The following is an 18,051-nucleotide window of genomic DNA, read 5'->3' as shown; positions in this document are numbered from 1 at the left end:
TGTAAGTTATAAGCGCCATCTATACTTGCACAGAAGAACTACAAAGCTATTTACCTTTGTGAAAAAGCGAAAAAGAAGTTCCCTGGAGACGAGAGAAAAATCACGTACGGAGGATAGTAAGTATTTAAATAGTAATATTAATATACAAAATAATTATTGTATCTACTAAAACGTGGCGTATTAGCGACACTTTCGCGTACGAAAGAAAATAAACGAAAGAAGATCTTTCGGTTGGCGTTCTCCAAGCACCCCGGCTTATGACGTCTTCTGTGCTACGAGTAAATGATTACTTTAAGAAAAACTCAATCACGTATAGAATGGGCTAAGCTATGCCAACTTTGCCCAGAAGAAAAGAAGGAAGTCTGTAGTAGCTGCCACCTTGGGGCGGATACATGAACTCTAGAGCGAGAGCACTTTTATACCACGGAGTAGTAAAGAGACTTCATAATGTTTAGATGGATAATTAATAAGGTCAGTTAGGTGACGTTTTTTTGTAGGGAGAAAAAATGCTCGAAAAACCCCTCTAAAAATCCCATTTCCTTACAAAACTTTTGGATTAGTAATATTAGCAGGAGATAATGTTCTAATGTTAATATCTGGTTGGCACTAATTCTACAAAATAAAACAACATTTATTACAAAATAATACTATTATAAGGTAATCCTTAAAAACAAAGGTATTTGCAATGCTTTTCCCTCTTATAATAGAAATACTGTTTTAGTAATAACAAATTGTTTAGCACTGGACTGGATCTTATATATAACAAAAATCTTAATACACTACAGGAAATTTGACTAAACATCAAACGTGATTTAACAAACGCTAATTCAAAAATAATAAATTAATGCTCCAAAAATATAAGTTCCAAACAAAGCTAAATAATAAAAAAATCTAAATACGATAAATTGTAGCAGGTAAACGGCATTCATTCGGTAAAATCGTCAGTGAATGTACTCAACAGTATTCGTTCTGTCCAACGTAGACGTTCATTTCTTTGATTTTCGTCTAAAGTTTCTAAAACTTTTTTGGCTTTTGAGAACAAGAGCCACCAGAACATGTCTACGATCCATTGTATAAAAGTATTTGTATACGGCATCTCCACCTGCTTTATGGACACTCTCTGCAATACATCCAATACTGTAGTATACAATATCGACTGTCTGGTTGCTGGTTTGCATATAGACAGGTGATCTAGAGGTAGTTGGTAAAATTGTCCACGACCTAAGTCGGCAGAGAATGATTCTACAAAATGGACAGGAACTTTAAATGCTGTGACTAGAGTTGGCATTGTTTCTGCAAAACTTATGGTTTCCCACCCATAGGCATCAGCAAACTCTATAAATGCCTTATGTAGGTTTAATAAGACAGGTGAGTCTTGCTGTAACTGCCTTACATCATTAGAAGGCCACAGAACCGCAGCTGCGGCGCGAGGCATGGTAGCCACTGAACTTCCCTTGTGAGGTGTGCTGAAAAACAAAACTGCTTTGGTGTTGTCAGCTATTTTCTTAAGCGTTTGCTGATCACTTTGTGATGCTTCCACCAGCGCTTGTTTGACGATCAAGCCACCCATAGAATGAGCCAGCCACACGACTGGCGTGTTTTTATCACCAACACGGGCATCTATAAGGGCCGGAACCATTTCAGATGCTCGAGTTGCAATGTCTGCTGTTTGCAATGGGCAGCGCTCAAGCCATTCTGATAACGAGCTCCAGTAGTTGACACCAAGTATCCTCAAGTTGTTGACGTCTTTCGGCAGCCAGTCTTTAGGCCAGCACACTGTGTAATTGCATTTATCTTCTTCTTCTTGATTTAATGCAATACGTTTTTGTGTTGCAGTAAATGAGTTGGATGATGTTGGGTCTCTCATAGCTTCAATAGGAATATCATGAAGAACCACTTCTAACTCTGATAACAATGCCTCATCTCCTAATTCTATTAAGTCTTCCATGACTTGCTGCATTTCAGGGTCTACATACTTTTTTTCAGGTGTTACCATGGTTTCACACACTTCACAGTCAAAATCAGAGACAGTAACTTCTATGATTCCAATAGGCTCAGCACATTTTCTGTCTCTCTGCCTCCATGTGACAAACACTCCCCCTCGTAGTCCGTGTACCAGCAAGGTATCACAAGAAGTAGGAGCCGTGGTTCTGTACAGTGGATGTAATAGAAATAGACCGGGTCGGTACAAATATTCACCAGATAAATTTGCAAGACATACTGCCGCAGAACTAGACAGACGAATATCTTTGGACCGTATTAGTCGAGACAGTTCACCAATGAGACCATTTCGAAAAAATTCTGTTAATAAATTTACATGTACACTTAAAACTGTGAGAATTTTAACAACAGCCAAGTCACATTCTATGTCATAACGATTTCTTAACATTGCCTCAGCTAGTATAGACAGCAACCCCATATTGATCAATGTTTTGATAGATAAATCATTGTCATAATCCTTAACGTTGAAAAGACTAACATGGTGGTATAGAGCATCCATACACAGTATGCACAGGTCTCTCTCGCTCACATTGTCTGGCTTCGAGGGTATGCTGTCTGACTCCATGGCTGCTTCCTGTACATTTGCAAAGTACTTGGACAGAAAATGTTGGATGCAACAGTGAGGATGTATATTTTGAACAGCCAATATAAGGTCCCGAAATTTGAATGAAAGAAGTTCACACGACAATGCTGCCCGTCGAACATGAATTGGAGGTGGTAGGAAGTAGCGGAGGTCGGCGCCGCGGGTCCGAGCGAGTAACACCGCTGTTTTCTCATCTATGGCTTGAGCAAGTTTGCAGCAGTCCCAAATCTTGTTATTTTTGAAAGCAGCTAGTTGATCCAGGGCTACGTTCCGCTGATCTTTATTGCCATGACGGCACAACCACAGCAGTCTCCACGCTAGAGAATGCTTTAAACTTTTCCAAATTCGGGCTAAGCCCACCGACTGCCTCGTAGGTTTGTCATGCTCCACCTGGAATATCCGATTATACGAGGGGTCATCAACGTAGATATACTCAGCCACGCGCTTCTTCTCCCTCTCTATTATTCTGGGATTCACTATTCTGTCTATAGATTTGCATGTTTGACCAAAATGGTAATACATCAAGAAACTGCCACTACCTGTTGCTGCCACTATTTTTAAATATTTTAAAGAGGACTTAATTATATCTTGAATACTCATGGTTTTAGAGCATACAAAAGATTTTTATGATTCATTGCTAACCACTGGCTAGTAAACCTATACAAAGACAGGTTACTGCGCCAATGGTAGAAATATTGCAGAAAATTAAACTTAGTCGGAAAACGTTGTGATCGTATTTGTATTTTTTTTTTGACAATTGACAGACCTGACAGGAAGTGCTCCAATGGCATTTGGATTATATAGATAAAAAATATTGTGAAGATAATACAGCAATCATCATCATCATCATCAGCCTATCGCAGTAATTCCTATCTCGATGATCGCAGTACACTGTTGGACATAGGCCTCTCCAAGTGCACGCCACTCATCTTATGTGCAGAACTAATACAGCAAAAGGCATGTAAAAAACAAAACTTTTTACAAAAAAATAAAACCGGTGGTGAAATAAACATATAGGTCGGCGTTGCCGTAGAGTATACGTCTATCCTACATATATTATCATCATCATCCACTAGACACCGACTTCTAGGCCGATCAAAGTCGAAGTCAAAGCTCTTTCATCTGTGTACATAGGTAGGTCAAAAGGTGCTAGTATTATAATATTGACCGCATAAATAGTACCTAAAACTAGGCACCTAAGATAGGAAAAGTTTTTTTATGCTTTTCAGTGTTTTTGGTAATCGGTTATTTTTAGCTTTTCAGTGACAAGCATAGTTGTCACTATCCCCATTAGTGCAAAGTTCTCATCACTACGAATAATATAAGCCCAAGCACAAGGTAGTTAATATGTACCTCGACCTTCTCTTATCTCCATCACAAGGTCAGCTCCAAACCTTCACTGATGTATACTGTTATCAGACATACACCCTGATTGTAAAGTTTTTAATCTATGCATGCCTATAATTTTCGAAAGTTGTCCTCGATTTCTCAGGGTTTAAATCACGAGACCCTGACCTAATGATTATTTGACCACCTGGGAGGTATACCCTATCTATCAAACAAAAAAATAATTTTGCAAATCGATCCAGGCGTCTTTGAGTAATCGGTGAACATACATAAAAAATAGTAAAAAAAAAGATCCCAACGAATCGAGAACCACCTCCTTTTTGAACAGTCGGTTAAAAAAGGGTCTTTTATTTTGAAAATTATGTTCCTCCCTCCAAAGTCTTTCGATCATCAAATGAGAAAAGTTTCGTTGTGCAAACGTATATTTGTGTGTAATGAGGGTTTTTGAAATTTTTTCTGCCACCGGGTGGCGCCACGTATGCGTCTGGTCCAAACAGCTGTCAAATAGTATGGAATTGTAGGTGCCGAACTTATTGTTTATTGAAATTCTGTTATATTGGAAGTGTTATTGATTTTATTATGGACTACGGTCAGAATAAGGTTTCCGAACTAAAAATTGAGCTAAGAGAGAGGGTGCAAAAGTCACTGGTACTAAGGAAAAGCTTGTTGAAAAATTTGTTAACACAATATGATTTAGTTTTTTTTATTTACTCAACCGCAATAGTAAAACAATAATGCAGTGCTTTAATTATAAAATAAAAAAAACACTAAAATCGTTCAATATTCATAGTAAAGATAAGCACTTTGACAGTTATCTGGACCTGACGACTCGGTGCTGCCACCTCGTGGATTGCCATTTTAGAAAACCCTCGTTTTTTATAGAAAACGGTTTCAGACTTGACGCCTAATCGATGTTCTTTTATATATGTTTTTGTGTTTTGTATATAGTATTTTATTTTTAGTAAAGCAGTTTAAGTTTGTAAATATAGTGTACATAATACTTATTTAAATAAATAAAATATTTGTTTCAGACTCAATGCGAGAATATCTGTGAAAATCTTTGTACTCTATGTCAAAACCCTACGAAGATTAAAAAAATATACTTAAATGCCAAAAGTCACAGGTCGGACGTAAATAAAAATAAAATTGTGGGTACACAGATATTCAGGGATTGAAATCAATAATTAAAGGAGGTAAGTCAAAATATTATTTTGGAATATTCCAGAACAGTAGTAGTATATAAGTGAGGTCTACGAGACGCCATCCCACTTTTCATCGTCGTCATCCGAAAGTGGACTGCGCTACTGAACTTAGAGGACCCATCCTTTACCTAAAGGTCTAGTAAGTATAATTAGCAGCCAGCTTTCTGCGCTAGATTTAATAATAGGGATTCACATTGTGCTAGCCTCGTGGTTTAAGCCTACCTCAAGCGTCCATATGCTTGTTAGATTTTGGGTGAAATTTTTCGTGTACCGTAGCTCACTGTACCCATGATCTTGCATATTATGTTTTATTTAGGTATTGTCCAACTGTATCTCTCAGGCCGCGAACGCACAGGCAGGTGGCTTGCTTAGCGCCTAGTGCCTAGCGGCTTTCATCCTGGCTATTCATATAAGCAAGCCACCTGCCTGTGCGTTTGCGGCCTCACCTAGGCACTCCGGACGTTAAAAAGCTGATGATGATGCTATTTTCTTATCAGTTACATCAGCCATGTGACAATTAGTTATAGTGAAAATCGTTTTAATAGTCTGCATCTAGTATTGCAGTGGTTTTCTACTTTGTAATGCAAAACAATGCTTCATTACAGGTTCTGTCTGCAGAGTCAACAAGGAATCTTCGTATCAGACATCTAATTGGTAAGCAAATATAAATATTTGATCATTTTCATGTCTCATTTAAAAACATTGAAAGCCGTGGCCTACAATAGCAAAGCACATTTTTTTGTATCTCGATAAAACTGTTATTGTATTTACACCATTACTTACATGTGCAAAGCATAATTTCATTACAAACCTCACTACTTTAGATTAGTGTAATAATCTAGTGCTGTGCAAGTAGAAATATGAATAAAATCATAAAACGCGAATTTACAAATAACTATTTCCCTCGCTACTGCAAATTCTACTGCTGTGTGCTCAGCAATTGCTCTCTATACAATGCTATGTACTTCTTAATGTGCGAATAAACAATATAACAGTTTGTTTTGTAAGAAATCTGCCCTATTCAACTGCCAACCACACATGCAGCAACCTCATGAAAGCGATTGATATCTCAGGGCAACTGCATATGCTGCTTCAATCCTAAAACAATTTCGTGTTAATATATAGAAAGCCGTGATGTCCTCCTAGCCGATTATCGGCTACAGCAGCTGTACTCATATAAGGAGACTAGTGACCCACCTCGGCTTCACACAGGATAACATTATTCAATGTAGATCTTTATATATAAATAAACCTTCCTCTTTAATCACTGTGTGGACAAAGGGACATAGGGGCAGAAAAAGCGAATTTGTTTTATACTACGTAGTGATTAGAAACTGCGCAGGATATATTATAGAGCACAAGTTGCACAGCGTGTGTCTGCACAACACAGGTGCACTCACTATTCCTTCACCCTCATAGTCCGATGGGACGGTAATCCGTTACGGACGGAGAGAGATCAGGCGCAAAACCGACAATCAGTACAATAATACTAATTCTAATAGTTATTCATTTGTACTGACATATATATATTTTATACTGACTTGATTTTACTTGTATTTCTTTATTTTTTCTCTGATGCGACTTGACATTGATTAGACATTTATGTTAATATTTAAACAATTATACTGTATTATTTGTTAAATTTGATATTCTCCATTTTATTTTTATAATTTATTATTGTATTCCATCTTCGAGCTGATGAATTGCGAATGTTATGTACTCCATTATTGTGACATGCATCAGGCCATAAACTAAAAAGTAGTTTAAGTTATCGAATGTTAAATTAATGTTTGTGATGTGGCAGTACTTTTTTAAATAAATAAATAAATACAAAAGCAGTATTGCAACTGCAACACGTGCTGTCGGTATTTACAGTCAGCAGCGGGCTTTCAAAGCGTTAAAATTTACTATTTATATGTATTTGTTGCAGTCATATGGAAGTCATGCCTGAACATCAAGATCCAAATGAAACAATGAAGAATGCATTGGGGATTGCCACCGCCGGTGACGGCAAGTTACCCTATAGGCCATTTATAGACTGCATGAAAGAAATACGGTATGTATCAGAGGTCACTAACACTAGAACAAAAACACCAACTAATTGTTGCTTCAATATCCATTCAGTAGTTTTAGCATGAAATGTCACGTTTATGATATTACTATGTACTAAGATATCCTATTTAACCTCTTACTCTTTGACACAAAAACAACATAGTCAAATCATTTTATTCCATACAGGCCTTGACAAGCACTTATGATAAACTGCTCAAACTTACCACTTGCAGTGATGTAGGTAGCGTCACATCAGATCAACATGTAGGCTACTTTTTATCCATATTTGGGAAATAGTCCTCTCCACACTAATAATTCAATACTTTCTTTTGACAGAAAAGAATGGGGCACTCAGGGAACAATGGACAAAATCATGAAGCATCTGATGTCCGACCCAGCTCCAGTGACAGTCAAGACGCTTACTGATGCAGGTCCAGTCATTCCCGGCTATGAAGTCGTGGTTGCAGCTATTTGCTTCTCATCGTTAGCCAGTAAGTATCTACTTGTATGCTTCTTTTTCCAAGCCTTTTTCCAATTATGTTGGGGTCAGCTTCCAGTCTAACTGGATGTAGCTGAGTATCAATTTACAAGAAGCGACTGTCCTCCTCAACCCAGTTACCCAGGCAACCCAATACCCCTTGGTTAGACTTTGTACTTGTATGCAGTCATAAATCAGTTATGTGTAAATTGCAACTGCCTAGCTGTCAGGGTTCATGAGATACAATTTGTGGTGATTGCCTGGTGAAAGATAGTTTTCTAAGAGTTTAAGCTTTTGGTTAGGAAACCCTAAAAATCTACAAAGATTAGTACATATTTACATCACATTTATTCTAAACATGTTTGTTATTGACTTAATGCATACTTATCTAACAATTTCCTTTTTTTTTCAGAATTAAAGGAGCAGGGCTTCATCAGCTTCGTGAAGGACCCTCGCACGCTTGAGATAACAGATGTGATGCTCAGCATAGAAAGATTTGGCACCGATCACAAACCACATGAACTAAGCGAATATGATTTGTTTAAGTAGATTTAGGAATTGACGCTTTGATTTGCTACAGCTAGGACTGCCACCTTTTTTTTGAACATGGTTTTTTTTTCTCAAAATGCAGAAAATTCCTCTATGCATGATGTTTTTTGCTGGCACGAAAGTGTTTCGTATTCCATTATTTTTCTATAATTAGATATGTATAAAGAGGATAAATTGCCAAACAAAATAGTAAAGGAGAGGATATTTATACTATTACTATATCTATTATATATTATACGTAGGGTAGGTACGGACGGGTGGCAATCCTAGCTACGGCAAGCCCGAAATGCAGCTAAATTTAGTTGTATCCTTTATGATAAATAGGATACATCTACCTCTAGTCGCATGAGTGCGGCTGCACGTAGCTTTAGCCGGCTAGACCTACGTGTAGCCACTCTTCGGCCTTTAGCCACATAAGGATAAGGGAAGGTTCATATCTGACGGAACTTCGCGTCGCGTTAAAACACACAAATATGCGATAAAGCATTCGATCAGTGGCGGATTTACAAACTTGCCGCTAGTAGGCCATTCAATTTTTGCCGCCTCTAATGATTGTGAACTTAATGATATTTTTGTCAGTTACTAGATTATTTTTGCAAGCCTCTATGTACCGAAGAGTTTAATGTTAACAAGTTTATATGACAGTGACTTTGAAGCGTAAAAACCTCCGTAACTTTTAAACGGCTCAATCGATTTTCATCAAACACTAAAAAAAAACTAAATTGAAATTGGTTCATTCGTTCGGGTGCTATGACGCAGTGGCGACGTAGCATCGGGTGGCACCCGGGGCGGACTACCTATTGTGCAGCCCCCCCCCCCCAAAAAAAAACGACAAATGTAAAAAGTTTTCTGTTCCAAAACTTAATAATTTTGTACCAAAACGAGTAAAAAAAAACCGGCGTAAAGTGAAAAAGTCGCGAGCGAAGCGAGCGCGAATTTTTTAATAGTTTTGGTACACAAAAATATCTATCCAAACAAGAGTGGAAAAAAGGGACCGCTAAGAGAAGAAGCCGCGAGCGTAGCGAGCGTGAAATTTTTGATGTTTGGGACGCAATAATACCTAAAGAAATCAGAAAATAGCCACTGTCAAGTGAAAGGCGCGAGCGCAGCGAGAAATTGAGTCTTGGAACACAAAAATACTCAAAGAAGTTTGAAAAAACAGTGTAAAGTGAAAAGCTGAGAGCGCAGTGAGCGCGAAATTTTTCGAGTTTTGGGACACAAAAGTCCTCCACTCTCATAAACAGCTTAGAAATTGTCAGTTTAGAGCGTCAGTTGTTTTTGCTACTTCGGTGCTTTAACTTTTTGTTAGATTGAGGACTCGAAAGAGCGCAGAACAAACCAGGAATTATGAAAAAAGCCGCGAAACCGCGAGCGAAGCGAGCGGATTTTTTATTTTATTTTTATTGAAACGCTATTAGAATATTTTAAAATTCATGATCACGTAAGTAGGTACCTAAGTATATATTACAGTTTATTAATTTTGCGTTTATTAATCTTCTATTTATATATGGATTGTGTACTCATATACTCAATTATAAAAAAACCTGTAAAAAAAATTGCTAAATTTGCCGCCCCTCTAAATCTGCCGCTCTAGGCACTGGCCTACTTGGCCTATTGGTAAATCCGCCACTGCATTCGATCATTAATCAACGATTTCCCGATGACGCTCGACGCATTTACCGTCAGGTATAAACCAAGGTTTATCTGTTTAAGTAGAAAAATACTTTAATATATACTATATAGGTGTCTAGTTAGTAAGCCAGACGTTATCGTCAATTATTTCCTCTCGTGTATTTATATAATTAAACTCACAACTTTCCACCGGCATTTGATTATATTCCAATCAAATATATTAATTGCTGATACAATAACATGATAAATCGTTGTTAAAAATCAGTTATACAGAGGAAATTTAATATATTAGAAACTCCATAGTATCACTTCTTACTTACATACCCTTACTTTGTAATTATCTGGTAACCTTAAAATGATTAGGTAAATAAATGGGCTTATGTTTAACTGATCATCAGATATAGTAACAAATGGCAGACAAAAATAGTAAATGATCACCAAAATGAAACTCGCATTTTAATGTAAAACTATAACCAAAGTTTTAACACTTTGCTATCCTATTTAAGTGAAATTACTCCAAAATAAATCATGCGTAAGCCAAAAATAGTAAATGATCACCAAAATTAAACCACCATTTTAATGTAGATTATATAAGTTCGGCCAATGATACAATAAATGTAATAAGATTATGGGGACCCTTTTCCTGCACTAGGGTGGAAAATTGTCTATTGCATGCCTCTAACTAAACAGTGCGATAAGAGTGTGTTATCGAGGGAGTGTATTGAGAAACACATTCTTCTTCTTTCTCCTGCCCTGTTCCCAATTTTACTTGGGGTCGGTGCAATATGTCATTTTCTTCCATTTTCCCCTGTCACTCGTCATACTGACACTCACGCATGCATTGCAAGCCGGACACATAACTTAATATGGCATCATACTACTTTATTTGGTAATAAGCCTACATTTTATGGCAATCACAGTGACTTATTTAAGCAAAAATAATACATAATACATTAATTTGGTCGTCAAGAGTTGGTGATCATTTACTAAATTTGGTGGTCGAATACAATTTAAAGTGAAGTCGTGACTAAAATAGCTGGTACTATTACATTTTTAGACTTTATTTTTCTGGTGTTCAGTAGATATTTCTGGTTACAAAACTAAGGGTATCAAAGCATTTTATGGTGGTCATTATATTTGTTCCCAAATAAATGTGATATAAATAAAACTTATTTTCATTTTCCTGCGTAATTTATACCTAGCTATAAGTCACATTAAATGTTTTTGGATTACACATATATAATAAGTCACATTAATGATCTTTTCAATGCTCAGATCTATGAAACACATGAAACATAATTAAATGAAAAAATTTGAAGTAATTGTAAATAATAGAAAAAAAAACAGAACTCAACAATGAGACACAAGCGGTTAAAGGGTTAAAACCATTTAATTCGAGTGTAATACTTACGAGTGCTCATCTTTGGATATCAAACCTGTGCCTAACCTAACAAACTCTCAGCGAAATAAACTTACCTACCGTATGTCAACACGTCATTACATTCTTCATCTGATTTAAATTTTTTAGAGCTCTGCCTCATTAAGACGCCATGGCGACGTCGCCACTGGCGCAGGTCTGGTTGCGTCTGGCATCCGAAGGTCGCCAAGTCGAGTTGCCATAGCGGCAGTCAGTTCGTTTACGTCGTCGCTGAAGAAATCGCACGCTGACTGGCGACCACACTGGCGCCTGAGTGAGCGAGGTGCACTTTACAGTGTACTTACATTATGGCATTAGTGGCTAGGCTACGCCAAGCTGCCAGAGTATCTATCCGGAAGCCAAACCACGTATAGAACTGTAGCTCGTGGCCAAGCTTCTAATTTGGTGACGTTGCCTTGCCAAACCGTCGCCAAGTGAGTTAGGTACCATAGATTTCAATAAGTATTAACTGCTTGGATACGTAGCCGGTGATGTTAAGGCAGAGCTCTTAATCTCATACATAGTGTCCTGGTTTACCTATCTCTTAAAACCTTCCTGTCATAATGGAGATCAGGATTTCTAAGCATGGGAAAACTTCCTACCAGATAGACAATTTCTTCCATTTAAAATCCCAAGCCAGCAAGTCTGAGACCAATCTTACCAAACGGTTTTGAGTTGCCCGGGTAGTGGGTTGAAGTGATCGGGTAGGTAGTCACTCCTTGTAAAACACTGGTACTCAGCTCCATCCGGATAGACTGGAAGCAGACTCCCAACTGCTCGGGAGATGATAATTTTTGCCATACCTTTTACATTACTGTGGAAAATTTAATAAGGTGCAATAAAACAAATAATTTTAATTAGACATTTAATTGGAAAACTCAAATCAGATCCACAAAATTTAGGTTTGCTCCCTAATTACCATAAATTACATTCTAGAGATGCAAAACAAAATGTTATGCTGTTACAAAGAGGTTCGAAATATTTGCGGTACATAATGACAGGCCAAAACCTTGAAAACTACTAATACATAATTTCTGTACAAAGTAAATAATTTTATGAAAAAAAACAACTCAACAACATCTACACGTAATATGTAAAACAACTCTTAACATCTAAAAAATCACAGACTTTTTCTTAAGGCAAGCAGAAAGATTTGTATTTATTAACATGCAATAAAATAGCTCCAAATATTGTATACTTACTTAAATTACTTAAATTAAATACTTACTTAAATACTTACTTAAATTAAATAAATTATAACTAGGAGATAGGTAAATGGACATGGGTTAAACTCGTAATTGAGATCGTAAGGTACTGCGCCCCATCCTTTATTACATGGAATGGAGCTAACAGCCTCTACAGTCTAGACTTACATAACTACTGTATGTGAAATACATCAATGAACCACCCACTATTCTTTTAATTATTTGACTGAAAGGTAATTGATACAACCTTCCAGCCATCACAACTGTTTAAACAGCATTTCTACACACTTAGATCAGTAAAGTTGTCTCTTTTGGACATGCAGGGTATAATAATTAAAAACTGTTGGTTGCGCACAGTATAGTTCTAAATTTTAAAGAATCACTTCGTGACCGGCCAATTAAGGCAAGTCAAGCAAAGTCTGCTCCAGACAGCCAATTAAGGCAAGCTGGTAAATATATTGTTTTTCTACCTATTATAAAATATTGCATACAAATGATAAAGGAAAAGCTGATTTAATTAAATTGAATTTAATTAAATTAATTTAATATTTATAAACCAGTGAATTTTTCTAATGACCCCTCCTGCTGTGTGCAGCATGACGGAGTGTCAGACTCTTAATAATCACATCATGTTCCTTCTTAAGCCACGGCACTCTTTCATATAATTCCACAGACCAATCTTTTTAATCTTACGTACCTACCAGTTATTTGATATTACCTACTAATTGATAAAAGGGCCATATTATGGCATTTAAAGCTCAGAATAATTTTTAAATCCTCCAAATTTGATTGTTTACCTAATTGGTCAACCTATCTAATTTTTTTCATAAACCAAATATTATAATTTCAGATAATATAGAATAAATCTCAAACTAAATATTTCTGAAGTAAAAAGTGACACATTTTATGTTTTATCCTGAATTCTTACACCTAAGTATATAGACATAGAGTAACACCAACCAGCAGTTATAACTGCCCTACTACAAGTCTTTTGTCTCCAATTCACAAACATTAAAATTTATGCTTAAGTAAATATCTTGCAATTATTGCACAAAACTACTTAAATATGTAATCATTAGGCTGCTATTACAATAATACTGAATATGTTTTACAATAAACATACAGAGGACACTTATGAAATCTATAATATTCACTTCCTACATAATCATTATAATGCATGAGAAAAGATTTTTTTGTAAATTTGTGTTTATGAATATGAAATGTATAGTTGAGCTAGACTGCTCATGCAAATAATCTGCAATGCAATGATTATAGCATTTAGTTTGAAGAAGCTTCCAGTGACTGTGGAGGTATTTCTTCAGATATGCAATGTTCAGTCTCAAAAGTGTGCATAAATTTAAGCACTACAATCTTGCTGGGCATAGCAACAATAACCATATGCATATCATTGCCTTCTACGACATCAACTTGTAGGACGGGGCAAGTGCACAGAACTGGACACAGTGATCTCTCCATGAAGTTGTACTGTTTTATTGGCTTTTTGTTGAAAAGGTCCATTTGGCCCTTATTATACGGAGCATAGTATATGCGTAATATTCCCCAGTTGCAACCAACAAAATAGACATCGCCATATGATCTGATAAAAACAATATCTCTTAAGGGACCATCAGGAACTACATGGTTCATCGTATACATCCATTGAAAGTATATTCGCCAATCCAGATGTTCCAAAAAATTATAGTAATGCAGTTCGTGAAGTAAATTGGAGGTAGTATCAAGAGTACATTGCAATAATAGATCTTCCCTCAAAACAATATATATGTTGCGTTGGAAAGTAAGAATGTTGAGATTTCCATGGCTGTAACCAATTGACAAGATTCCATCGTATGCTTTGTCTGTTTGTACCAAAAAATCTGCTGTTAACTCTATGCAGCGCAAGTCACAACGGAATATTTCATCATTAACATTTACGAAGAACAATTCATGCGCAACTAGAACAAACAACTTTATACTTTCAAAAGTAGTATGAACTTCTTCGGGGAAATGCTTGAATGTATTACGTTTTCGAATGATGAACAATTGTAGATCGTAGCTTAATATTACAACTACATTCTCGTTTTCAGTGTACTTGCAGTAGTCACCAATGATGGGCTTATGGCGTGATAACGCTAGAGTTTCGATATCGTAATAGACAATAGATCCTTTTTTGAGAACCCCCAGGATGCCGTCCCCTAGTAGTTCGAAGTTGCGAATCTCTTGAGCAGAGAATGTTGCAGTTGCAAACTCGTCTCGTTCTTCTGAAGCATATTGTAATTGCTTCCACAGCATCAGAGATCGGTACAAATTGTACCAATGCAGTCCTCGCTTCGACTTCTTACGGGCGATCGTATAAACATTCGGGAATTTATCTTTACAGCACTTATGCCAGATGTGCTGGTTGGTGGATACTGTGCATAGATGGTCAACGACCCCTCTCCATCTAGAGCATACTGTTCGGCAGCGAACCAGGTCCTGCGATGATAAGTACACGAAAATGCTTTCTAAGATTTCATTTGGAAAATAGTTCATGAGGCCGGCAGCTGTCTCATCCTTGTTCTCTGCCATTTTGATATTACTGGTAGGTAACCGAGAGGTGATGAAGGTAGGTGATTTTATTTTTATTAATTCTTCATGGTGATGCACCGCACCACAAAATAACTTCGTTAAATCACTGATTGTTCATTAGTTACATAGCACACTATTTTAAAAACTAAAACCACCACACAGCCACACGACGACTAGAATTTTCATGGATTTCAGCAGATTTCAGGAACACAGGAACAGGGGATGAGGGGACAGTCAGTTTCCTGTCGTATTTTTTTTTAATTTAATGACCTGGTAACTAAGACCTTTAAGACAAGTCATATTTTATTACATTGAAACTTTATCACTTCACTACACTTTTAAATTTTTACAATAACTTAATAATAAATATATATACAACATACAACTAACTTATTACCTAATATATACACTTACTATAAATAAAAATATTTAAAAAATTGCATCAAAAAACTCCTCATCGCTGCCCACCGGGAGTGTACCCAAGAGGCTGGCAGCATTGCCACGTTGGATGGCAATGCTTACTTTTTGGCCAAAATAAAAACCAGCCCTTGGGTCACCTTTTAAATTGTTTTAATAGTATTTTTAATGTATTTATAGATAGGTTTGTAAGTGTTCTTGTCTTTTAATAACTGTTCAAGTGGTGACGGGCGGGATAAAGAATCACACTTAATTTTCACTTCACATAGTTCACTAGCCAACACTAATCTGTCAAGTAAAAAGTTTTGACAGTCAAAAATAAGATGCTCCCATTGGATGCTCCATGTACAAAGGTCAAAAAGTACTGTCTGGCTGGACATTTTAAATTATTGTTTTAATTCTAGGTAGGTTCCTGAGCAATGGAAGCAACAAATTATCATCCCTCTTTTGAAACCCGGCAAGAATGCGGGGATGATCCGAATGGCCTTAGGCCTATTGCTTTATCGTCGGTCTTATGGACTTATGGCTTCTCGAACATTTAATTAAAATAGGCTCGAGTGGCTTGTCGAGTCTAGGGACCAGCTACCCAGCCATCAGTTCGGATTTAGAAAGGGCCTCGGTATAATGGACAATGTGGCAACGTTAATCACTGATATTCTTACAGCTTTTTCTAAAAATGAATCCGCTGTAGCCGGGTTCCTAGACATTTCGTCTGCATATGACAGTGTACTTCTCCCCATTCTCAGGCAAAAATTACAACAGGGGCCCGATTCTCCAATTTTACTTAAGCGTCATACGATTCACGTTCGACTCGATTCGACTGAGATCCAATCCCGACTCGATTACGATTGAAGCGTATGTTTCATTCCGCTATTTTTTCTTTAAAATAAACGTTTTTATCCTTTTCTTTTATTCAATAATGAATCATTTTGTCTGCAAATGATTTACGATTGCAAAATGATTGTACAGCAAACTACCGTATAGACCAAAATCACCAAAATAGCAGACCAATCGCACACCAATCAAATGTCAATCGAATACTCTTCTTTTATTAGTAGCAGAATGCCCGATATGGTTAAAACTGATGGATGGATGGATTTCTATTCGATTTTGACATTATAAACGATTCTCCTAAGGCCGATGATCCCAGGCCCAGAGCCGATGATCGCAATAGCAGTTTTAACCATATCGGGTTACTAATTTATGACCATTGGGCTACTAATATAAGACCAATAGTATTCCAACGACATTCGATTGGTCTGCTATGTTGGTGACAAAATGATTCATTATTGAATGACAGAAAAGGATAAAAACGTTTATTAAAAAAAAAAAATAGCGGAATGCCACATACGCTTCAGTCGTAATTAGATCTCAGTCGAACGTGAATCGTATGTCGCTTAAGTAAAATTAGTAGAATTGGGCCCCAGATAAGTCTATATGACCGTGACGGTTTTGATGTTACCTGATGATGGAAATGGGGGAAAATCGAGGGAAGTTCGCATCGGTATCAAGCAACTAGGTATCAAGTGTTAGGGCTCATTTCATTCGTATTTAGGTACTAGATTTTTTCACCGAAATATATTAGGAATAGGTAACATATCAGACCCGAATCTGAAGACACAGAGCAGTTAGGGCTCCTTAGCGGTTGACAGTGTAGCGCAGATAGGTGTACGATAAATCAAACTCCACAGTCGACGTAAGAATGAATATATTTTACTAAAATGCCTGCCTACTTAAATGCTATTACAATGATTCCGTAGTGTAGAGCGCGAATCTATCTACAGCTTCTTTGTGCTTGGGCATATTTTATTCTTATTGGGGATTTTTCACAATATGGCTACGACTGCCACTGAAAAGGGCTTATTACACTTGACTAAATTCAGTCAAATGTAATCGCATTTATGAAGGTGGGTTTTTAAATTTAGGAAAAAGTAGGTACGGCTACTGACTCACTAAATCATTTGTCTCTTTCTAACACCTTGCCAGCATAAAAAAATGTTGTGATCAACAGTTTTATTTTCCCAAAAAAAAAAACAATTGAATCAATTATATTTTTATCTTATTTTATCAATTGTAAGTCAACAAAATAATAACAATCGCATTAATTCTTAAAACATAAACAACATAATTGTTTATTTTGCTTTTTTTTATTTTCTAGCAGTAACCCTGAACATTCTTGGCGCGTAATCAGCATTTAAAATGCTGTTTATATTTGTTTGTATTAAATCAATTTAAACTATTAAAATGGTGAAAAGGTGTTGCTTTTATACTTGTGAAAGTGAATCCTATGGTGGTTGCAACATATCGTTCTACAGGTAAGCTAATAATAACATTTTCGTAAATCAGCACGTATTGTGAGAAATTTCTGTCTCTGGGACCCTAACCACCGGTACCTTGGACCCTGTGCCCGATATCGGTGGCAACCTATTTTTTATATTTTTAAATATTTTTTATTTTTATATTTAATATTTAAAAATGTAATAAATATGTGCAAGAATAAATAAAAATAAAAACGTTTTCGTAAATTTATCAAACAACTACAACAACTGGGCACCCGCCCATGAATTCTTGTAATGAGTCAAAATATGGGTGATGGATTTTAA

The 18,051-nt window shown here is 36.6% G+C and overlaps 3 protein-coding genes across 4 annotated transcripts; 1 reads left to right on the top strand and 2 right to left on the bottom strand.

Moving 5' to 3' along the window:
- Positions 1–670: 670 nt before the first annotated feature.
- Positions 671–3,356, bottom strand: LOC135117399 (protein SERAC1-like). The gene has a single exon (XM_064036618.1). It carries the CDS (start codon positions 3,182–3,184, stop codon positions 926–928), a length of 2,259 nt encoding a protein of 752 aa, XP_063892688.1. The 5' UTR covers positions 3,185–3,356; the 3' UTR covers positions 671–925.
- Positions 3,357–4,973: 1,617 nt separating this feature from the next.
- Positions 4,974–9,027, top strand: LOC110372454 (uncharacterized). 2 transcript variants are annotated; one of them, XM_064036625.1, is made up of 5 exons: positions 4,974–5,124; positions 5,739–5,787; positions 7,064–7,189; positions 7,522–7,676; positions 8,076–9,027. In XM_064036625.1, the coding sequence occupies exons 3-5, from the start codon at positions 7,068–7,070 to the stop codon at positions 8,210–8,212; spliced, it is 414 nt and encodes a 137-aa protein (XP_063892695.1). In that variant the 5' UTR covers positions 4,974–5,124; positions 5,739–5,787; positions 7,064–7,067; the 3' UTR covers positions 8,213–9,027. The 2 variants fall into 2 exon arrangements, with proteins under 2 accessions (XP_063892695.1, XP_063892691.1); XM_064036621.1 differs by lacking the exon at positions 4,974–5,124 and adding an exon at positions 5,136–5,272.
- A 3,790-nt stretch (positions 9,028–12,817) lies between these two features.
- Positions 12,818–15,727, bottom strand: LOC126057016 (uncharacterized). The gene is made up of 2 exons (XM_064036615.1): positions 15,589–15,727; positions 12,818–15,366 (listed from the first exon to the last, which is right to left on the bottom strand). The coding sequence occupies exon 2, from the start codon at positions 15,029–15,031 to the stop codon at positions 13,745–13,747; it is 1,287 nt and encodes a 428-aa protein (XP_063892685.1). The 5' UTR covers positions 15,032–15,366; positions 15,589–15,727; the 3' UTR covers positions 12,818–13,744.
- Between the last annotated feature and the right edge of the window lie 2,324 nt (positions 15,728–18,051).

The sequence above is a fragment of the Helicoverpa armigera genome, chromosome 1, assembly GCF_030705265.1.
Source record: "Helicoverpa armigera isolate CAAS_96S chromosome 1, ASM3070526v1, whole genome shotgun sequence".
Classification (NCBI taxonomy): domain Eukaryota; kingdom Metazoa; phylum Arthropoda; class Insecta; order Lepidoptera; family Noctuidae; genus Helicoverpa; species Helicoverpa armigera.
The sequence above is the reverse complement of the archived record's forward strand: the minus strand, read 5'-3'. Positions and strand labels throughout refer to the sequence as shown.

Excerpts from the sequence above, each read along its gene's own strand:
- LOC135117399 (XM_064036618.1), bottom strand. The coding sequence starts at position 3,184 with ATGAGTATTCAAGATATAATTAAGTCCTCTTTAAAATATTTAAAAATA.
- LOC110372454 (XM_064036625.1), top strand. The coding sequence starts at position 7,068 with ATGGAAGTCATGCCTGAACATCAAGATCCAAATGAAACAATGAAGAAT. Across the intron at positions 7,190-7,521 it reads GACTGCATGAAAGAAATACG|AAAAGAATGGGGCACTCAGG; the intron begins GTATGTATCAGA and ends TTCTTTTGACAG. Across the intron at positions 7,677-8,075 it reads TTGCTTCTCATCGTTAGCCA|AATTAAAGGAGCAGGGCTTC; the intron begins GTAAGTATCTAC and ends TTTTTTTTTCAG.
- LOC126057016 (XM_064036615.1), bottom strand. The coding sequence starts at position 15,031 with ATGGCAGAGAACAAGGATGAGACAGCTGCCGGCCTCATGAACTATTTT.